A 23,412-nucleotide genomic window follows, 5' to 3' on the forward strand; every position below is an offset into this window, starting at 1 on the left:
AGGCAGGAGCCCAAGGAACTCAATCCAGGTATCTCACGTCCGTGTTGGAACACAACACCTGATGCATCACCACTGCCTCCCTGCCCTGCACCAGCAGGAAGCTGAAGTCAAGGGCTGGAGGCAGAATTCAAACCCAGGCACGCCAACATGGGATGCAGGCACCTTAACCTCTAGGCCAAATGATTACCCCGAACCTGATCTTTTTATTCCATTTTCCATGAACTTTCTGAAGCACCCCATACATAGGCTATACAGAAAAGGAGTAGGAGTTCAAATATGATTTTTATCTGAAAGTCACTCATAGTTAGAGATGTGACAACACAGAGAATATCGTGCAAAGGATGCAGTTAGTGCTTACCTGGCTTGGAGAGTGGCATTGGCGGAGGGAAGAATCGTCGCGATGGCTGAGGAGGGCTACAGAAAAAGGAAGAGAATTTTCTCAGCACACAAAAGTCAGATGTTGATGTGAAAGGGAAGCTTAAACTGCCTTTAAGGAGGGAGATTTTATGCATTTTTAACTCGTGAATAATATCAGACACTAGACACAATCCCACAAAATTAAACAGGCTCAAATATTTTGATATAAGTCCCCTTATAAATTTTAACTAATAAGGAAATTCTTTTTTTTAAAGATTTATTTTATTTATTTGAAAGGCAAAGTTATAGAGAGAGGTAGAGAGAAAGGGAGAGAGGGAGAGAGGGAGAGGGGGAGAGAGAGAAGGGGAGGGAGAGAGAGAGAGAGAGAGAGAGAGAGATGTCTTCCATTCGCTGGTTCACTCCCCAACTGGCTGCAAAGGCTGGAGCTGAGCGAATCTGAAACTGGGAGCCAGCAGCTTCTTCCAGGTCTCCCATGTGGGTGCAGGGGCCAAAAGACCTGGCTGTCCTCTGCTGCTTTCCAGGTGCATTAACAGGGAGCTAGATCAGAACTGGAGCAGCTGGGACTCTAACTGGCACCCATATGGGATGCTGGCACTGTAGGCCAGGGCTTTAACCTGCTTTGTCACAATGCTGGCCCATAAATTTTTTATTAACCCTTCCATCGTCAAAAAGTCTCCGGGGCCAGTGTTGTGGTGTAGCAGGTAAAGCTGCTACCTGCTACACTGGCATCCCATATGGGCACAGGTTCAACTCCCAGCCTCTCTACTTCTGATCCAGCTGTGCCTGGGAATGCAGAGGAAGATGGCTCAAGTCTCTAGGCCCCTGCCATTCACATGTGACACCTGAAGAAGATCCTGGTTCCTGGCTTCTGCCTGGCCCTGTTCTGACCATTAAGGCCATCTGGGGAGTGAACGAGCAGATGGAAGATCTCTCTGTCTCTCCTCTTTCTCTGCACCTCTTTCAAATAAATAAATAAATAAATAAATCTCTTTTTAAAAAGTCTCCATTGTTGTACTTGTTTATTTATTTATATTTTATAATTTATTTAAAAGGCACAGAGATGGAAAGAGAGATTTTCCGTCCCTGGTTCACTTCCCAAATGCTCACAACAGCTGGGCCAGGGCCAGGCTGAAGCCAGGAGCCTGAACTCCATCTGCATTTCCCAAGTACTCCCGGGCTGCACACAGCAGGAAGCTGGAGCCAGGAGCAGAGCAGCACAGGATGTGGGTTGCCAAGCGGCATCTTGATCACTATGCCAAACGCCCAGCCATCCTCCTCAGTGTCGATGACTCCACTTGGAGCTTCTCAACCTTGTGGGTCGTTAGCAACAACTACACAAATTTCCACGGTATATCCATATGACCTCAACTTTCTACCCTAGTCAGTCTCTTCCTACGAAAAGATGGCCTTAAAGGTCACTTGGTTAGGTGGCTAGGAAAAGGTGATGAAGTTTCTAAAGAGGAAATAGAGGGTAAGACATAAAACTGTCACTAAGTTCTATTAATCCTCAAAGACTCTTCCTTTCCAGAAATTGAGGAGTTAAAAATCAACAGCAACAACACAAATCTTTGCTCATCTGGTCCAAACCTGTTAAGGTCCTGTCCTTGCAGATGAAGTGGGTGCTGCTGATAATGCCCAAAGACTTCAAATACAATAGGCTTGGTTTTGATATAGTCCACAAACGATTCGGTGACCTCCACTGCAATCTAAGGGGAAAGCCAAACAAGACTAATAGAAGACTTCCAGGAGAACATACACATCTTTGTTTCCGCCATAACTTGAGCACTACTGACTGCCAATCTGTGCTGGGCATTTCCCACGCAGACCTCCTGCACCGCAAGGCCGAGGCTCCCCTCTGGAGCCCTTTTAGAGGAACTCCGCCTGACCGCGAGCCTGTAAGACCCTCCACCACTGGCCCCAGCGACCTAGGCCTCTGCTACCCTTCACTTTCTGTTTTCACTCAGCACACCTGCTGCTCCTTCCACCTGCTTTCTTTTGTTTGGCCTGAGGACTGCCCCAGGCTGTAGTCCAGCCTGGAAGGCCCTTCCAGGATTCCGTCTGTGCATCTAAGTCGTCCCTATACTTCAGGCCCAGCTCAGATTGGCACAGCAGTAAGGAAAGCAGGTACTGACTGTGGACTATGTGCCAGGCACAATGCCAGGTGCAATCCACCTCTTCTTACCAACACCACATCCTTCAGAGAGCTCCCACCTCCTCTACCCCCGCAGAACAATTGACTTAACAATCTCTTTCCATGTGGAGGTAACTTTCTCTCTCCACTCCCTCCCACTGAGTCCAATGAGTCCTCATGTCTCTATCCTGTGCTATGTTGTTTACACTTGGATTTTATTTCCCCGTCATAATTCTAAGCTCCTTGGGGCCATCTGTGAGTCACTGGTATTCCCCATGTGTCAAAGCAGTTGGTGAGCATTTACCAGGGAGGTGCAAGCTCATATCATCCACCATAAAAAATGCCAAGAGTGTATTTTGTGTCTGTCTGTCCTTTCCTCTCTTACTTTTTGCAGGAAGCATGGACAGCAGACAATGAGCGACAGTTTCACAGAGTAATGAAATCCTGGACAGCAGAGCCCTCTCTCTCCGGGTTCTAATCCCATCTCTGCCTCTTTCTTAGCTCTGTAACTTGGGGGTAACTTTAACTGCACCATGCCTCAGTTATCTCAGCTGTAACACAGTGATTAGCATGGTCTATAGTATAAAGTTAAGCATTAAATTACATACAAAATACTCAGAACAATGACCGACACAAAATAAACTCTCAAGGAATGTTAGCTACTGTGATAAGAATGATGACTTCTGAATCGAGTTTGAGTGAAATGCCATGTGAGATAGAAGGTCTGTTTTCTTACTCCAGGGATGAGGACAATTGGAAGGGGCATTAATAAGCTAATTACAACATCACCTGTTAGAAAACAGACTCCATTGCCACAGAAGGTATTTACTATCTTACACATTATTTGCAAACTGACACTTAAATATTTGAGGGCTTAAAAGACAGTGCATTAATTTGATAAAGCTCATATCAAACATACTTATTTTAAACAGAAACATTAAAACCAGTCACTACACTTAAGCTGATGAAAGGTTTTATTGGCAGACCCACAGGGACACCACTCACTGGGCCACTGTCATTCAGATGAGAAGGCTGGCGGCTCCACTCACCAAGGATTACCTCACTGCTCTGGCCACTCCCTCTGTTGTCCATTCTTGCCCTGAGCTCCCCCAGCACAGCAAGTGTCGGGGCCCTCACAGTATCTAACCTCCTTACTCACACCGAGAGCTGTCACCACAGACCCTGACAGGTTTGGCGAAAACGTCCATGTCACTTACATTCTGCACGTGATAAAAGCCCAAGGGACTTCCTCTGCCATTGTTTTTGAGGGGTTCAGTGGAGAACGCTTCATCATGACGATGTAAAAAGCTTTATAAAAAAAACAGACATGAGAACAACATTAAATGGTTTCATCAGATCTCTGCTTTCAGATCCCAACGTGGTTCCTATGGAAACGGGCATCCTCCTCAAGCTTCAAGCAGATTCTTCCACTGAGCTGTTACCTACATGTCCTTGTCAAGAACATTTTCGATGAACTTTTGAAGACCTTTCCTATCCATTAGAAGGACCCTCCCCTCAAAGACATAAGGGAAAAGAACGAAACCACCAGCAGCGTGAACTCTGTCTTCCAAGTGAGTTCACGCAGTCTAGAACAGGGCAAACTTGCACCAAACACCAAATCTCTGATGCCACGCACCGCTGGTGCTGCGGAACTCGGCACCACATGTGTTCTGTTCCATTTTCTTTCTTCTCACTTCTCCTTGTCAGTGACTCTCCCTTCCTCACACACCTGCCTCCTTTCTACTCTGCCACTGGGGTGACACAGCAACTCGGGCACATTGCTCCTACAGTCGTATTTTCCCTACACAGGCTAGATGCGGAGTTACGCAAATCTAAGAGGAAGATGTTTAAAGTCTATTGAGAGAGAGCGAGGGAGAGAGAAAGAGCTCCCGTCTGCTGGTTTACTCTCCAGATGCCCCCACTGGCCAGCACTGGGCTGTGCTGAAGCCAGAAACTGGGAACTCGGTCCAGGTGTATCACATGGGGGACAAGAACCCAATTGCTGGAGCCATCACCACTGTCTTCCACAGTGTACATCAGCAGGAGCTGGAGGTAATGAACTCGGGCACTGTGATACAGGATGTGGGTGTCTTAACCAGCGTCACAGCTGCTAGGCCAAATACCTGCTCCCCTTCTGAAGATTCTGAGTGTTTGTGTAACTTAGGTCCACACATGCCCTTTCCTTCAAGTCTAACACCAGGTGGGGATGTTGTTTCCAGGAGATTTTAGAATAAAGGTCAACTTATTGTTGTTAGACATCAGTTAGGCAAATAGGACTTTTTAATAATTAAATGCCTGAGTACAATGGAGAAAATTCCAAAAAAGGAATTTACTTAGCCAACTCCATCCTGTCCTAAATTTTAGGTTGCTAGCAAAAACACACTAAATAGAGGAATCACTACTGACAGGTAATATTTCAACAAGCACGAGTTATAACAAATGGGATTAGTGCTGTACTGTGTAGAGATCACATTTAATTCAGGACTTGGCTAAAAGTTGATTCAAAGCAATCTTTGTAAACCACATTAGGATCCCCAGGAAGGCCAAGGCACAGGAAGAGACAGGGAAGGCAGGACGCCTGTGGGTGGCTCCAGGGGTAAACTGCAGGCTTTAGCATTGAAAAAAACATTCTGAGATGTGAGGATATTCAACCTAAAGACCCCACAGAAAGCCATTCCTGGGAGGCTTCAGAAGAAAGCACCCAGATGAGAGGACTCACAGGGGTCAGAGCAGCAGCAGCTTCAGAGGGGGCATGAGAAATGAGACCGGCCACACCTTCTCTACACCAGCTTTCTTTAGCTGGTACAGAACTTACTCTTTAGACTCACCTTTTCCCAAGTATGAAATAGAGCTAACTGATGTCAAGTAATTCATTGCTTTTAGACTTATTTATTAGTAAGACACTTCCACATGTCTTTCTTTTAGAGCACTAAAAAAGACGACTACACAGGCTTATCAGGCTGAGACCCCTGTTCCTGCAGAAAGGGCAAGTCCATAGCACAGCCCCTAGCAGGATGCCTGCACGCTCCCCCTAGGACCCTCTTTCACCCCAGTGTCATTTCTGGTTCTTACTCCAGCCACGAGAGAAGAAAGCATTTTCCACCGGGAATGGGAGGCCACCATCCCCAGGAGCACTAGGATCTCGCTGTACAAAGCACTGGGTAGCAGCTGGCTGGGCGGGGCAGAGCACGGGAGTAACTCACTTGAACTGACAGAAGATGTCTGCATACTCTGGGAGGATCCCACTGGCCTGCAGCACAGTCACTCGGAAAGTGAAGGCACTGCCCGGTTTCAGGTGGTTGCCTATTTCTTCCGAAAATCCTTCCATTACCATCTTACCATCCAGCAAAGTGCCTGACTTCAAATCTAAACAGGGGCAAACGACACACAAATGGTTCAAGTAATGCAAACAGGAGAGGTGAGCATTCTTTCCACTCCCAGCTGATAAAACCACCACGTCCCCTGACAATGGTCACTATTTCCCCATTTGAAGGTACCCTGATCACAGTGAACTCTGTCTACACACCCAAGTCATTCATTCGATTGATTTCTTCTGGAGGAGCGATGACCTCAGAGCTCTGACCTTGCCCTTCCACAATCCTCAGCTCCTCCAAGGACAGACCTGAACGAGTCATTGCCACAGAAGAAAAGTCACTCTGAAAACAAGGCAGGGTAGGCACGTGAGAAAACAGAGCACAGACGTCGTTCCCCCAGCTTCCTTACTGCTGTGTATTTGTCCAAGAGATAATAGTGACTGGAAAATTATGCAAAATAAGAGCTGTCTGGGAAAAGGCAGTACAGTAAGACATAAAGGCTGGGTCTTTACCATTGTAACTGGTAGGCCTGCCTCTACTCTACTCTAAACTGGTACTGTGGTTACCAGTTTCCTGTATTTTTAAAAATTCTAGGCCAGAGAACTGGTCTTCAGTGCTGAATACATTCCTTATAAACCCAAATGCTACTCTTTGCATAAAGTTTTCTTTCCTCCTGAATATCTCTCACCTGATTAAAGTCCTCGTTATCGAAAGATATCTTAGCAGTTCCCGACTGTCGGATTCCCGAGCCATAATCAGGAGCTTCTTCATCCGCTAAGCAGAAAAAAATCACAAGAACCAAATGAGACCACATGATTCTTACTGGGTTACAAAATTCACACAAAAGTATTTTTGCCTAAGAAAAAAATGGCAACTCAAGTGGCTTTACCAACCTCCTTAGCTCAAATGAGAATTACTCGTGAGGTTATTTAGACGTCATACCAAGATATACTGACCCACTCGCCCCTTCCTTGGCAAGATTACATTCAATAACACACAACAAATATTTGAACATATTGTACTGGACTTGTGGAAGAGACCTCCATAAACTCAAGTGTAGTGACTGTCACAGGTTTCCATGGAAAAAGGCCAAAACAGTCACTCAATGTACAGCACAGTGTTTGAAAGGAGAGGAAAATCATAGCAAATGGCCACATTTTTTGATCCTCGGAAGAAAGGCTGGATCATGCAAAAGTAGAAAATACCAGAATTTTTATCTATGCATTACAAAATAGTAGTTTAAAAAAAAGTGAAAAAGTAGGCAGGAAAAGGTCCTGAAAAATCTCTTTTTTACTTCCAAAGCAGTTAAAATGCCAATGTCAATGCCAAGTCAATCCAAGAGTTTTCTTCATCTGCAAGGCAGTCTCTTTACCCACTAGTCCAAAATGGCAGAAGCCAAACTAAACAGACTGTCTACGATCACTGGGAAGAACAGCTGCACCAGAAGCATTAATGGCCTCCCTCACGCCAGATGAACCTGCCACCAAGTGTAGTCTACTGAGGTATGGCTGACACAGAACAGACCTGCTTGGCTCTAGGCAAGAACCCACGACTCTCATTTCAGAAGGTGACCTACCTGCAATGGCCTGTACAGCCACGCGCAGAAACCCCCGAACTTCACCCTTCTCACTGACGATGGCCACCCTATGAATCAGCGGCACAGGATACAGCAGATTGCTCAGGTACACAAACGCCCTGGGGACAGAAACCAGGAGACCACCATCAGAGCTTCCAGAGAGAAGCTGGCTTTCAGTTGCACTAAGAACATTCTGAAACTGAGCTGACTTCTGGGCCCTGAGATCACTCTTGGTTCTGTCCTCAAACTGTCTCCAGCTGCTTTTGTAGCACAGGTAATAGATAAACACAAATCTTTGGCAAAGTAGTTGACAAAGACCAACTTACACCAAATGACTCTATATGAACTACTACTGTAGGTAGAAGAGTAACAATTGGAAGTAGACTCTCAAGGTAATGTGCTATGACAACTGCTGCTGCTGCTGTTGGGGAGCCCATTATAAATGGGCTATAAAAGCCTATAAATGTAGATTTTATAAAGAAGTTCTGTTTTGTTTTTCCCAACAGAGAAAACAGAAATCAGGAGACAAAGGCAGGGAATGTGACTGACATACAATTAATAATTCTAAAGTGGATTTCACATCACAGCATTGTAGGTCTTTATTTTTACTCACAAGAAAGGACTATCATCTTCTGCTGTGGTGGCTAACAAGGTGAGGAGGGCAGAGGCTGTGCAGCCAGAATCTCTGAGTTGTGAGCTTAAAGGAGACTGGATGGTATCAAGATAAACAAGGGGGAGATGCCAGCTGATCCCTAAAGGGTTTGTTTTTGTTCTTAGAGTCTAAACCCTAATTCAGAAATGGATAAATGAAAGGTTAGGTCACAGATCTACCACAGAGTATTCTCATCAAACTAGCAAAGTCCTACTACATTAGCACTCTTTTATTTTCTTCTTTCATTATGTTGTAGCTACTGATTTTTTTAATCAACAAAAATTGGTGATCACTAAGCTTAAGAAGGTTCATTTTAACTGGTAAAAGGGAAATGGAATCTAGTTCCCACTGTTACTCCTGTCTTCCCACTTGGTATACGCTGATCTTTGAACGTAAGACAAAAGACAAAGAATAAACACTTGCATCAAGAAATCAAACATAGCTAACTGTGACACACACGCCTGCTGCTACTTTTCTTGCTCTGAAATCTACTTTAAAGCAAAGGCAGAAGAAAGATGGAGTGGATATAGGGATTTCAACTCAAAGAAATGAAAACAGTTCTGGTAACAGAGAAAACACATCACAGAAAAACAAATGTTAATAAAGCTTTTAGAGAATAAATGAACTATGAATGAAAATTACAATGAAAATAATTGCAAGCAAACATTAAATCAGATCAGGATGCCTACTTCCCTTTCAGTCTGCTCCAAAGCAGGCTAGGAGGCAATGCTAAGAAATGGAGGGTAATAGCTTTGTTGCACAAAAATTTTATAATGAAAATTCTTCCAAAAAGGATTGCAAACAAGACCATCAGACACCAACTAGCATACGGAGTTTAAAAGGCTAAGACTTTGGTGTAAGCCCGCACAGATGACCACTTTCCCCTTTTAACGGCATTCCAGCCCAATCTGCCCACCTTCAATGCCTGGGCCAGTAAAAGCCAGCACACATGTTCCCTGACCGCAATCCTCTCTGCACTCAATGGCCACCTCATGGCTTTGATTTTATGTCTTCAGGTCTTGTCTTAAATACCACCATCTCATGACAGACCCCCCCCCCCCCCCGCCCCGCCGGTGACACAGGGATTTCAGCAGCTCATACAATCCTTTCATCATTGCTGTAATATGTTCTTATTCATTTGATTATTTATTTCTGTGTCACCCACCAGTCTGTAGGCAGGAACTGAGTCTGGTTTTGCTCACCAGTTTGCAGAGGACTTGGCATACTGTAACATACGCTGAATGAATATCCACGTACACAAGAAAACAAGGAAGTGATGTGTTCTCTATCTTTACACAGAAGTGGAAGACATTCCAGAAAAAACTGGGTTCTATCAGAGGCAACCAATAGTGAAGCCATACAGCTTTATGCTGACTTTTTCAAAGCCATACTCATGGTGGGTATTAACTACATGGAACAAGTTTAGATTCCTTAACTACACTTAATCTGTTATCTTAAAAGTAGCTTTTCAAAAGCAGAAGTATTGTTTTGGAAGGAAGCTTAGCATATTCACACACACTACAATGAGGTACCCTCTGAGCACAGGAAAAAAGAGAATTCCCTCTCTGTCTATGGCAAGGGTTGCTCCACCGTGGAAGCACTAAAGGTGTTACTGCAGATATCTCCTTCTGAGAGAAGAAAATTCTACAATTCTACAGCAGGACCACAGGCATTCACTCTGTGACTACACGATTACACCCTCACTGGACAGCTCCTTGTCATGTTATCAGAACAGAGTCCAGCCCCAAATCAGCGCTGTGTAAACGCTCTCTTTTAAAGCTTTTTAAACTGGCACTTTCCTAATGTGCACTTGTGAGTCCTGACACTTTGACCTAGCAGACTGAAGGAGAACAGGGATGAGGGGGAACATGTAAGGATGTATTAGCAGGAAAGTTCCGTGAAGTTACATCAAAAAGAGAAACAAACTTGTCAACATAAAGGTAAGAAAAATCAGCACAGTTATGGTGAGACTTACAGAAAGAACATCGGTTCAGATACTTAGGTCACAGAACAACCACCTTTTGCCCCCTTCAACCCAGAAGACTAGTTTAAATATTTTACATTTCATCCAAATTATGGTGGATGGTTCATAACATCCCAGCATGCCATGAAGAGAACAGCTAAAGGGACAAGCTCTTTTAAAGTTCATGTAAAGATTCACCGGAGGCAGCCACAGCCAAGAAGCCTAAAATGGAATTTCCTAAGAAACCAGACATTTTTATAGGCAAATTATATGTGCCAATAGGGGAAACCCAATCCACTGAATCACAAAAGCAGGAAAGAAGGTATTCCTCTTATACATACACTGACTAGTACAACTGGATAATGCTGCATTCTTTTGAATTTTCTTTGTGGAGAAGAAACATGGCCAAGGGCAAAAACGGAATACTATCCTTCATTTTACTGACTGCTATGGATTTCACTTCCTCCCCAGTCTTTCTTGCAAGGCAGAGTCCATTCTAGAACCTGGAAACTCAAATAAATGGAAAGACCAGTTCCTGAAGCAGCTCCCTGAAGTAGACTTAGTTTAATATAGCTCTTAGGACCTAAGAGCAGTTATGATTAAAATGAATAAGATTAGAATATATTTTTTTTTCTAAAAAATATTTATTTATTTATTTGAAAGGCAGAGTTACAGAGAGGCAGAGGCACAGAAAGAAAAGTCTTCCAATTGGGGGTTCACTTCCTGAAATGGCCACAACAGCCGGAGCTGGGCCAATCTGAAGCCAGGAGCCAGGAGCTTCTTCCAGGTCTCCCACACACGTAAAGGGGCCCAAGGACTTGGGCCTCTTCCACTGCTTTCCCAGGCCATAACAGAGAGCCAGATCAGAAGTGGAACTGCTGGGACTCGAACTGGCACCCATATGGGATGCCAGTACTGCAGGCGGCAGCTTTACATGCTACACCACAGAGTCGGCCTTGAATATATATATCTAAAGCCAGGTTATATTTCCATACTGAGGAGGATTTTGACTGCAGTGTTCCATACAACTGATTCAAAATATAAATGCTTCTGGGGCCAGCACTGTGGCATAGCATATAAGATGACTGAGGAGCCAGCATCCCATATGGGCACCAGTTCAATCCCTGGCTGCTCCACTTCCCATCCAGCTCCCAGCTAATGTGCTTGGGAAGGCAGCAAATGATGGCCCAAGTGTTCAGACCCTGCACCCTTGTGGGAGACCCAGAGGAGGCTCCTGGTTTCAGCCTGCTATTATGGCCATTTGGGGAGTGAACCAGTGGATGGAAGATCTCTCTCTATCTCTCCTTCTAACTTTGACTTTCAAATAAATAAATAAATCTTAAACATCTATCTCTATCTATCGATAGATACCAATGCTTCTAAGCAGAAGTCCTAACTAGGATCTTCATTTTGCTAGTGTTGATGACAGATTCTCTTTTTCTCTCTAACTCTTCCTTTTACACTTGGGAACCCAAACAGGCCTCAGTTTAAGTTGCCTGTGCTAAGTGTCACAGCCGGCCCAGGATCCAAGGCTCTTCCCAACAATGAGGTCGGGGTGCTCTTTGTCGTCCTAAGCAAGAGAAGGCTGCCTGTTACTCTCTGGGCGACGGTGTAGAACATACTCCATTCGCTTTAGGAGCTGCTTGATGGGCACAAGAAACAAGTTTATGGTCAGAAACTTGCATAACTTCCAACCTCCTGAGAACAGGCTGGAAATGTGCCGAAGGACACAAACAGCCATAAATAAAGCGCTGTTTATTGTCCATTGTGTGTGTGTGTGTGTCTCAATTTTTAATAGAAACCAGTTTCTCTGAAATTCTAAACCTTTACTCCTGGCGATACACCTGTCGAAAACAATATCCATAGCTACATACTCATTTTATTCACAGAAACATCAAATTCTGAATGTCTTTTGCCATTATAAAACTCAGTCTGTACAGTATTATAACCAACAGTTATAACTGAGGCCTTAATTTCTACCAAAAAACATTTTTCTCCCCCTTTCCATAAATGTGATCTTCTTTCACATTATTTATGAAGTTTCCCTTACCAGGTGACCAACACTATATTATGAGAATCTATGCCCCTACTGGGTCAGGGGACTTGGGGCACTTTAATTTTTAGATAACTGGTGCTCATCCAGGGAACACTGATATAATTCCTTTACTTTAAAAAGACAACAATATGTGGTTTCTAATGCACAATTAAATTTAATACTGTAAAACCCGGACATACTTTTTGGTTAATCCAGCAATCGCTCTACTGTTGAACTTGTAATTAAAATTACTTCAGCATGAAGACTGGATGCGGACAAAGACACCAGTATTTGGAACAGGGGCATGCAGAGTTCTGCTCACTGACAGATGGACACACAACTGAGAGCCAGACAATGCCTCAGTTTGGTGAACTAAGCTTAACACAAAGCAGTTCCATGGAGTGCTGAACAAGTATTCATTGTGGAGGAAATCAGCAGACGATTTTCTGAGATTCATTGTTATGAAGCCTATACGTAAAATTTCAGCAGAAGCCAAAGACTTACAGACATGCTTCCTGGGACCTGCCAGAGAAAGGCAGCCAGTTAAGACAAAGGGAGGCCTGGCTTTCCAGATTTTTCTTAGGTCTCAGCAGACTAAGCAAAATATAAACCCAACACTACTCCTGAGTCTTCTGTTGCCTGATTCAGGTAGTGTCACACACTCTGTAGCTAAACTTGGGCTTACTCTGCTTTCTCTCTCACGTTACCTCCACGTCTTTCTCGATCACATTCCTTTGGAGAGGAAACATCTAGACCACAGTACCATCACTGGACGCACTATGCTCAACTCTTAGCTTTAATTTCTCCTTTGGAGTTTCCACCTTTAGAACAAAATTACAGGGCAATTTAGGACACAGGGTCTTCCATGCAGTCTTCATTTATTGCTGGATGTTGTACTGAACGGACTGGGTGCCTCACACCAATGCCAGGTCAGCATTCATAAATAGCTGAAACAAGATTATCCAAAATTGCATAAAGAGGCCTTTAGAGCAAGAGCTGGTCCCTTTTTGCCTTTCTCACAATAACCTCACCAACCTTCCCACTAATATGAACCAAGGGGACCGGTCGTAAAACGGGTCATGCCCATCACTGAAGAGATCTGAGCCCTCTTCCGTCCCTGCGTCAGAGCCGGTGTCATCCACGAATGCCTCATCATCAAAATCCTCCATCTCATCTTGCTGCTCGTCAGCCAGCTCAGTGATGTCGGAATCGGCCGTGGAAAAAGTAGGGGAGGGTGTGCGGTCGGCAAGGCGCTCATTCACACAGCCGTGGAAAATGGGGGAGCTAGACACCAGGTAAGACGCCGATTAACACAGCCAGGGAGAGAGGAATAGTTGGTTAAACAGGAAGCTACAGGTGCCAACAGGACAGAATTTACTGGGGAATCAACACAATAAAAGCAATTGGAAAAGCAAAAAGATAAAATAAGCATAATCATCTGAATCAGGTGAAAGGAATGAAGGCAGGCTGGAAAAAGTTATACAATAAGGGATCCTTCAAATAAGAGAAGTAGAGGAAACCCATGAGTAGACCATCCCAGGTAAATCTTACTCTATAAAACATTCAAATTCTCCAGCTCACACAAGAGGTCAGCATCCAGACCTCAAAGGGGAAATTCTCAACATTAATGCAAAAATAATAATGGTTTAAATCTTTATCCAAATTCTTCCATTATCTCAGAGAAGGAAAGAAAATCTAAGGGGGCTGCCATTGCGGCATAGCTTAAAAGCCGCTGCCTGCAACACTGGCATCCCTTATGGGTGCCAGTTTGAATTCTGGCTGCTCCACTTCTGATCCAGCTCCTTGCTAATGGCCTGGGAAAAGCAGCAGAGGATGACCCAAGTGTTTGGGTCCCTGGAACCCATGTGAGAGACCTGGATGGAGTTCCTGTCTTCAGCCTGGCCCAGCCCTGGCTGTTGTAAGCCATCTAAGGAGTGAACCAGCAGATGGAAGATCAATCTTCCTGTCTGTCTCTAACTCTGCCTTTCAAATAAATAAATAAATCATTTAAAAAAAAAAGAACAGAAAAAGAAATGGATGAAATGGTGTATGCCAGAGCAGCATGTGCTTTGCTTGGATAAGACGTGGTTGGCCAATTCATCTTTTTAAAAAGATTAATCTGGGGCAGCACTGTGGCACAGCGGGTTAAGACGCTGCTTGGGACGTCCTCATCCCGTATCAGAATGCAGGTTAAGTCTCAGCTATTCTGCTTCCAACCCAGTTCCCTGTTGATGCACTTGGGAAGCAACAGATGATGGTTCAAGTGCTTGGGCCCTGCCACCAGTATGGGAAACAAGGATGGAGCTTTTGGCTCCAGGCTTTGGCCTGTCCTAGCCCTGGCTGTTGCAACCATTCAGGGAGTGAACTAGTGGATCAAAGATCTCTCTCTCTCTCTCTCTGAATCTTCATCTCTGTCACTCTGCCTTCCAAATACGTAAAAATCTTACCAAATAAATAATGGGCTGGTGTTGTGGCACAGCAGGTTAAGTTGCCACATGCAGTATCAGCATCCCATAATAGAAGGCTTGTTGGATCTCAAATGCTCCACTTCCAATCCAGCTCCCTGCTTACATGCCTGGGAAAGCAGCAGATCACGGCCCAAGTACCAGGGCCCCTGCCACCCACATGGGAGACAAGGATGGAGTTTCACGCTCCTGGCTTTGGACTGGCCTAGCACCAGCCATTGGTGCTGTTTGGGAAGTGGACCAGTGGATGGAAGATTCTCTATCTGAATGGCATGAAAGACAGACTACATTTTCAACTATGACTTGGCAGCTTTTTTTTTTTTCCAGTGAGCAGAATTAGATTTATAGAACATACTGCGAAAGAGCAGCTGACTCCTACTGCTGACTTCAGCAACTTCTTATTCACCCCCTTTAAAAAGGTTTTTGCAACTGAAATTTCCCTGAAATTGAGACTTTGGAAAAGTCTAAACCTCTGAGAACTTGACTCAATATAGACTCACAGAAACATTATTTGTTTTCACTCAATATTGAAAAACATTAAGTACATAAAACTGGCTCAAAAGGGTACCAACGTGATAATTAATTCACCCTTGGCAAGGATTAATGTGGCATAAATTGCCTTAAAAAATGGACAAATCAGATTACGGAAAGGTTGCAGTCTGGTAAGGCATGCTATCATTTTAATTTGCAAGACACAGACACAGGTTTTCTTTTTCTTCTAAATCTGTTTTCCACTCAACTACAAACCTTTTGTTTACGAATAAGGTCAGAGCCAGGGACACTGGTGGATACTCTGAAAGTCCGCGTCTCAGAACAAAATGCGTGTGGAGTGACATTAAAGGAAACTATGCCATACAACACAATTTCGTGTATGTGGATTACACAGGAGATTCTTCACACTTTTTCTTATAACTTCCTATAATATCTGAGGTGTAAAATAATTAAAATAAAAGCATTCATTATTTAAAAGGAAGACCATCAACAAAATCATCACATACCTTCCCACAAGTTTGAACCAGTGGAACCGATCATAGAAAGGATCGCTGCCAGTCATAGCAGTTTCATTTTCGTCCTGGGCGTTAGAGGCCATCTCACCCGCCCTGTCATACATCTCTCGCATCAAATCCAGCCTCTGCCTATTCAGTAAGCACACAGCGCAACTGGTCAATATCAAGAAATTGCAATAAAATTTTGCTTTAGAGGCGTTTTCCATGCCCCCATCATTTAACATTGTGAGAAAAGAATGAAGGCCAGAAGCACAGCCTCCAAACACCCAGTACTGAGAGTATTTGGGTCTACAGAGAAGCCACTGAAAGCCAAGAATGGCCACCTAACCTCTCCTGAGTGGGCAGTCACAGGGCAGACGCAGTTCAATGGTGTGTGACATCTCAAAGACACCAACACGGTGGGAATTACCTCATCCAACTAAACGTACAGGAAGACAGAGTATAACTTCCTCCTCTATGGGGTCCAGGACAGAAAAGATGAATAATTTCTAGATCTGAGATAAAAATAAACATCACGGAATTGGAACATTTAAAATTAAAGAGGGTCTATGGAGGGTAAATTTAAATATCTACAAATGTCAAAGGGGCTTGAGGAAGGAGATACGTTCACTAAAACGCATGGATGAATGGCATGATCACTGGCCAGCAACAGTGATGTAGAAAGCAACAGCGTTCTCAGAGAGGAGAGCTCAAAGGAACCCACTTGAGCAATTCAGTATTATTTTCCCAATAAAACAGTCAGCTTTTACACATTTTCATACTTGAGTTTCTCCAAAGACCAATAGTGTGTTGCTCCGTTCTTCAGATCCTGGACTTCCACGGCCACCACTGTACGAGGGAAAGGCCTGTCCTCGTGAGTTTTTTCCACCTCAGTGGGCAGCAGCTCAGGAGGCAAAGGGGAGTACAGTGTGTCAGTCAGCAGGACAAACTGGAACTGCACCTGAGCCAAAGAATGAACCATCAGCGAACGGTGTCCAGCACGTGAGCTTGAGACAGACAAGGCAACAGAATCACACCCAATGGGAAAGACATCAAAACTGCGTTAGGTGCTCAACAGTCTGTGATGAATTGGGGAAAAAAGCCATCTATATATTCATCATAGGGAATAATCCTGATTTCGAATGAATCTGTTTACAGACTTTGTTGTCCTAGCCTGGCAAAGTGTTTCAGCATGAACTAAAATCTCAATAAGCATACTTTAGCTGTCTAAATGAAGACCTTTGTAGAAGTCACAGAAGAGACTAGAAGGTGCACCAAGAATGGCTCGCTAGTCTCTCACCAACGAGGGGATGAAAACGCTCTGCGTTTCCCATCTGGAATCCCACGATTACCAGCACTGCTCTGAAGAGTGTCTCCTATCTACGAAATGCTTTCCAGTGTCCTGTCATTTACTTTTCACTACTGCCCTATAGTTTCACCAACAAATATTAATAAAACACCCGGCACAGTGGCAAGAAAATGAGAGTATAAATGAATGCTGGTCCACTACTTGATAGGGCTTCTCAGTCCCTAGAAGAGGAGCTAATCAGTAGCAAAGGTGAACAGGACTTATAGGACAGACTTACTGGTAGAAAACTAAGGAAAATCGAGATTGTTTTTTTAACAGAAACCCAAGGAAAGCATTTTTTCTGCTATATGTTTCTCTAGCTTTTGTCAGAAATAAAAACAGAAAACATCTATTTTCAAAAAACTATTATGTAATAAAAATTTAATCAGCACTACCTATGTTCTAGGCACACATATTTTACAAGGCAAATATAAAGCTCCTTCATGGCATAAAGCAGCCAAGTACTCCCAAGGGAAATACCGGTTCAAGGTAAGAGCTCTACCTCCAGACCACCATGCCTCTCCACCTTCCGTACCTTCTTCTTCAGTTCCACGCTGATGGCATTGGCCTCCTTCAGGTACACGGCATTGCCCCAGAGTGAGTCCCTTAGTGACGTAAACTGATGAGACTTCCACTTCCGGAAGGCCCACTGGGCCAACTCGAACTCATGCTGTGTCCACGCAACTGAAAGCACACGGAGCGTATTCAGTCAGGACCTCACATAGCCCTCCTGCACCTTAATGCTTTAGAAGTTAAGGTATTTTCCAGATTTATCTTTCAAGATTTTATCTATTTATTTGAAAGTCAGAGTTGCAGAGAAGGATGGAGAGAGAAAGAAATCTTCCATCAGATGATAAAATCATGAAAGATGGGGGTGGGGTTGATGGTGTGCCTTAGAAATTCCCAAGGTTTCTGAATACAGTCTTCTTCAGATGGCTGCTACGGCCAACCAGGCCAGGCTCAAGCCAGGGGCCAGGAGCTCCACACAGGTCTCTCACACCTGGGTGGCACAGGCCTCTAACCACTTGGGCCATTCTCTGCTGCTTTTCCCAGGACGCTAGCAGTGAACTGGATCCAAAGTGGAGCAGCCAGGACATGAACTGACATCCATACGGGATGCCAGCATCACAGGCAGCATCTTAACCTGTTATACCACAATACTGACCTGCTTTTCTTCTCTTTAAAGGTTCACCGTATTCTGCTGACCTTATGAAGGTAGTATACACATTTCAGAAAACCTACAAAAGTCCTACTTATTTAAAACAGTGCATCAAAGAAATAGATTTCCTCTTCCTTTTCTGTTAAAGCTGTACTTCTAATGAGTGGTTATAATTAAAGAAAAGTAACCTCATTCCTTGATATGTTGTCCAACTTGATATATTTCTGTTTTTCTTTCTAGTATGGGGGGAAGGTCATGGTTCAATCAGATATTTAAAAATAAAGAATTTAAGAGGCAGGCATTGTGGTGTAGCAGGTTAGCTACCGCTTGGTACACCTGTACCCTGTATCCCATATAGGCATGTTGGTTCGAGTCCTATCTACTGCACTTTTAATCTTCCTGCTCACGCATCTTGGGAGCAGATGATGGCTCAAATGCCTGGGCCCCTGCCACCCACGTGGGAGACCCAGATGGAGTTCCTGGCTCCTGGCTTTGGCCTGGCCCAGCTTTCACTGTTGCGGGCATTTGGAGAGTGAACAAGTGGATGCTGCTCTGCCTTTCGAATAGATTAAAGAAAACAAATCAACGTTTAAAAATAAAGGAAAACGGGGCTGGTGCTGTAGACAGGATAAAGCTGCCGCTTGTAGTGCTGGCATCCCATATGGGTGCCGGTTCAAGTCCCAGCTGCTCCTCTTCCAATCCAGCTCTCTGCTGTGGCCTGGGAAAGCAGCAGAAGATGGCCCAAGGCCTTAGGTCCCTGCACTCACATGGGAGACCTGGAAGAGGCTCCTATCATCGGATCAGCACAGCTCCAGCCATTGCAGCCAACTGGGGAGTGAACCAGCGGATGGAAGACTTCTCTCTCTCTCTCTGTCTCTCCTCTCTCTGTCTCTCCTTCTCTCTCTGTGTAACTCTTTCAAATAGATAAATCTTAAAAAAAAAAAAAAAGGAAAATTTAGTACATAAATTAAGAGTTCTTTCAGAGTTGATTTGAAGCCCACTGACTACAGAAATGAAATATGGTGAGTGTTTACTGTATCATAAGGTATTAACAATGAAAGCCCTACTTCAGCTAAGAAACTCCGGAGAATTTAAGAGAGGAGAGTAGAACTAAGTCATATGATCAGAAACCTGCCAGAAAGCACACTGGGGGTACATTTCAAAGTGCTCATACGTGAGAGAAATCTCTGATATACACTAGCAACCTGAACTGACCAGCTCAACGATTAAGCTCTTCATCTACTTGAAACACATATGAACTTCCTACTACAGTAACAGGACGCTGTATATGGAAACGTCCACAAGATCTACATGAAGAAGACTGTGCTCAGAAACCTTGCGAATTTCTAAGGCACACCATCAGCCTACTCCCACCTCCTTGGCTGCAACCTGGATTCCGAGTACTGAGTGCCTTTCAAATCATATTTCCATTGGCCACGGACAAGAAAGGACCAGCTCTGCTCACAGATAAAGAACTGATTTGGAAACAGGACTGGAAAGGTTGAAAGGGAGTTTCCATCTCTAGATTTCACCTTCTTCCTCCTCCTCTTCCTCCTCGGTTGTTTCTGCAGTCAGGGATCGGGTCTCCACCTGCTTCTGCAAGGCCTGCAGCTTACTTTCATAGTCCTGAGGGAAGAGAGAGGAGGTGACATGTAGGACAGAAAGGAACTAGCGCGAGGAGACGGAGATGAGAGAACCACTGGAGGAAGGAGGGGAAAAACAGGAAGAGGAGAGGAGAGGCGGGAAAACAGAAAAGGACAGGACGCAGAGCAGCGCTCGGAAACCACAACAGCACACGCCGGCACGTAATGGGGGAATGTCGCGGAAATCTGCTCCCAGCAGCAGCCTTGCTGTTTATATTCCCTCAAAGACCCAAGAGTTTTTAGTTGGCATTGCGGAAGGAGAAAGGGGGATTTTGAAGAGGAAAACAATGTGTCCCTAAGTGTTAAAAACGTTTAAGTGATACTGTACACATCAGAGAGTTCCGAGAATCACAACAATGGAGGCTGAATTCACCAGTACTGCAAAAAGTCCCGGTTATCTACCTGTTCGGGAGGGGACAATGAGGAATGTAGACTCTGGAGCTCCACATGGGAATGAGGATCTCTGCAGCAGCACGGGAGGCGGGCCTTCGGGTGATGGAAAGCCTCACTGTGCTATCAGGATTGAAGTACTTTCCAGATCCCATGTGTTTAGGTCAGCAGAGATGGTTGGGATACTCACTTCCTATCTCACAGAAGGACCAACAGATGAACTACCTTTTATTTTTTTTTCCTGACAGGCAGAGTTAGACAGTGAGAGAGAGAGAGAAAGAGAGAAAGGTCTTCCTTCCGTTGGCTCACCCCCTACATGGCTGCTAGGGCCAGCACTGCGCCGATCCGAAGCCAGGAGCTAGGTGCTTCCTCCTGGTCTCCCATGTGGGTGCAGGGCCCAAGCACTTCGCCCATCCTCCACTGCCTTCCCGGGCCACAGCAGAGAGCTGGCCTGGAAGAGGAACAACCGGGACAAAACCGGCACCCCAACCGGGACTAGAACCTGGAGTACCAGCGCCACAGGCAGAGGATTAGCCTAGTGAGCCGCAGCGGCGCCAGCCAGATGAACTACTTTAAAAACATGTGAAAGTCTTCTTAAATTATAACACACTATCAAAAATACAGGTAACATTTTAAGTTTATTTTGTAAGCATACCTAGCACCCAGATTTTGGTATCTTAATATCATTAGCCACTAAAAGGACCCAGGGATCCTTGGAAAAGAAGCTAATACCCCAGTTTCGAGTATGAAAAGTATAAGGTAAGCACAGAATATCTTGTGCCAGAAATGATGGCAGAACTCAAAGATCACTGTGGCCATTTCTAAAGGTCACAGGGTCCCATTGGTCAACAGATCAGAACATCAGAAAAAGCACATAGCACAATTCAGTAAAGAAAGGATCCAGGCGTCCACAGTGAACTGAAAGAAGACACACACAAAAAAGTTCATCTCTTCTGAACCAGTTAATAAAAGCAAAAGGACAACCATTGGAAAGCTAGCATACTACAACCCCAGATGTAGAAACTGAATCAAGCAAGGATCATTAATAAATACTTAAATAATCAAGCGAAAGGTAGATGCAAAACAGAATATTCACACAATCCAAAGTCCACTCCTGAGATCTACTAATAAGGACGGCAGTATATTTACAAGCAAGAGAGTGGCAAACATCACATTAACCAAACTGAAACTTTAACACTGTCAATAGGACAAATTGGTATTTCTTATATATTGATGTGATACAATGGGAAGTACAAGTCACCTTTCTAGCATTCTTACCAAAACCTTTACCTTAATCTAAAATTGAGGAAACAAGGACACAAGAATATGTGCCTACAGTCTTCAAAAATATCAATGTAATAAAAGATTTAAAAAATCATAGGGGCAGGACCAGCATTGTGGCATAGCGGGTAAAGCTGATGCCTGGGACACTAGTATCCCATATGAGCACCAGTTCAAGACCTGCTAGTCTGCTTCCAATCTGATTCCGTGCTAACGTGCCTGGGAGGGCAGCAGAGGATGGCCCAAAAGTACCTGGGCCCCTCACTCATGTGGGAAACTCGGATGAAGCTTCAGGCTCCTTGCTTCGAACCTGGCACAGCCCTGACTATTTTGTCCATTTGGGGAGTGAACCAGTAGATGAAAGATATCTCCCCCCACCCCACCCCCTGTAACTTTGCATTTCAAGTAAGATGTCAGTTAGTACACCAAAGTGTATCTCCCATGGGAGTGCCTGGGTTTAGATTCCCAGCTCTGGATCTTAACTCCACCTTCTGGGAGGTAGCAGTGACGGCTCAAGTAGTTGGTTTCCTGCCACCAATGTGTTAGACCTGGCTCAGCTTCCAAGCTCCTGGCTTCACCTCCTCCCCACTCCCCGACCCTATAAGCCGTTCTGGGCATTTGGGGAGTGTACCAGTGGATGGGAATTCTTCTCCTCTCTCTTGAGTAAAACTTTAAAAAATGCTTTTAATACAATAATAACTAAATACAATGTATAAACCTCAAAGTGATCTTGGATTAAACTCACGCTTTTTTTTTTTTTTTTTTTTTTTTTAAGATTAATCTATGGGGCTGGCACTGTGGTGCAGAAGGTTAAAGCCCCAGCCTGCAGTGCTGGCATCCCATATGGGCACTGGTTCGAGTCCCAGCTGCTCCTTTTCCGATTCAGCTCTCTGCTGTGGCCTGGGAAAGCAGCTGAAGATGGCCCAACTTCTTGGGCCCCTGTACCAGAGTGGGAGACCTGGAGGAGGCTCCTGGCTCCTGGCTTCGGATTGGCTCAGCTCTGGCCATTGTAGTCATTTGGGGAGTGAACCAACAGAATGGAAGACCTCTCTCTCTGGCTCTACCTCTCTCTCTGTAACTCTACTCTGCCTTTCAAGTTACAGAGAGAGAGGGGGAAAAGGAGAAAGAGGTCATCCATTTACTGATTCACTCCCCAAATGGCCTCAGTCGGGGCAAGGTCAGTCTGAAGCCAGGAACCAGAACCCCATCCAGGTCTCTTACATGGGTGGTAGGGGTCCAAGTACTTGGACCATCTTCTGCTGCCTTCCCAGGAGCATTAGCAGGGAGCTAAACGGATATTCAGATACTATTGTTCTGTTCATTTTGTGGTGAAAACCAAGATAATTTGCAAAGTACACTAAAAAATCATGTATTTTTTTCAGTAGTCATTTATGTTTTTAAAAAGTCCTAACTAAATATACCCCATATTTATAAAGGCACTGTACTAACTTCCCTCATCTGGAATGTTCTCTCCTTCCCACCCATTCTTGTTTTTAAATTTATTTTGTGTCAATATCTGTTCTTAATGTCAACATGGATTATCCCAATATTACCAATAACTCCATAAAGGTGGTACTATCATTAGGTTCCTGTTAAAGAGGAAGAAAAAGGCTTCAGCAAATTGTATAACTTTCCGGGGGTGGCAGAGTTAGCAAGTGGTGGAAATGGCATATGAACCCAGGCATACCAGAGTATACCTTTAAATCTATTATCCATCCATCCATGCATCCACCCACCTATCCAACAAATATCTTTTGGGCCCCTACTATGTATTTATGCTAGCAATATAGGCCACTAAGACAAGGTCCCACTGGCAAGGGAGGGAAAGATGACAGGGAGTAAACAAAGTATACATATGGTTTCAACACAGAGAACTCTGCAAAAAGACGGAGGAAGGTAAGCACTAGTGGCTAACGGAGAGGAGAGGAACAGGAGGAAGACAGATTAGGTGTTGAGAGAACATGTACGTAACTGAGGTCTTGGGGGAAATAGGGTTATTCTAACCAAAGTAACATCAGCAGCAAGCACAAAGATCCTGAGGTCAAAGGAGCCTCTGAGGGTTTACAAAAAAGCAAGAAAGCCTGTGGTGGT

General features: G+C 44.4%; 1 protein-coding gene across 24 annotated transcripts in view; it reads right to left on the reverse strand.

The window, feature by feature from the left end:
- The window catches only part of KIF1B (kinesin family member 1B), a 174,369-nt gene that overhangs the window by 38,289 nt on the left and 112,668 nt on the right, over positions 1 to 23,412 (reverse strand). For 17 of the 24 annotated variants that reach the window (XM_070079307.1, XM_070079302.1, XM_070079299.1 and 14 more), the window contains 12 exons: positions 19,540 to 19,633; positions 17,384 to 17,532; positions 16,283 to 16,461; positions 15,513 to 15,650; positions 13,085 to 13,333; positions 7,400 to 7,518; positions 6,512 to 6,597; positions 6,036 to 6,165; positions 5,713 to 5,875; positions 3,727 to 3,817; positions 1,966 to 2,084; positions 359 to 414 (listed from right to left, as the gene is read on the reverse strand). In XM_070079307.1, coding sequence (XP_069935408.1) covers positions 359 to 414; positions 1,966 to 2,084; positions 3,727 to 3,817; positions 5,713 to 5,875; positions 6,036 to 6,165; positions 6,512 to 6,597; positions 7,400 to 7,518; positions 13,085 to 13,333; positions 15,513 to 15,650; positions 16,283 to 16,461; positions 17,384 to 17,532; positions 19,540 to 19,633 — 1,573 coding nt within the window. The remainder of the gene's footprint in view (positions 1 to 358; positions 415 to 1,965; positions 2,085 to 3,726; positions 3,818 to 5,712; positions 5,876 to 6,035; positions 6,166 to 6,511; positions 6,598 to 7,399; positions 7,519 to 13,084; positions 13,334 to 15,512; positions 15,651 to 16,282; positions 16,462 to 17,383; positions 17,533 to 19,539; positions 19,634 to 23,412) is intronic. The other 7 variants (XM_070079312.1, XM_070079311.1, XM_070079310.1 and 4 more) reach the window with 1 other exon arrangement.

This window comes from Oryctolagus cuniculus, chromosome 7 (genome assembly GCF_964237555.1).
Source record: "Oryctolagus cuniculus chromosome 7, mOryCun1.1, whole genome shotgun sequence".
NCBI lineage: Eukaryota > Metazoa > Chordata > Mammalia > Lagomorpha > Leporidae > Oryctolagus > Oryctolagus cuniculus.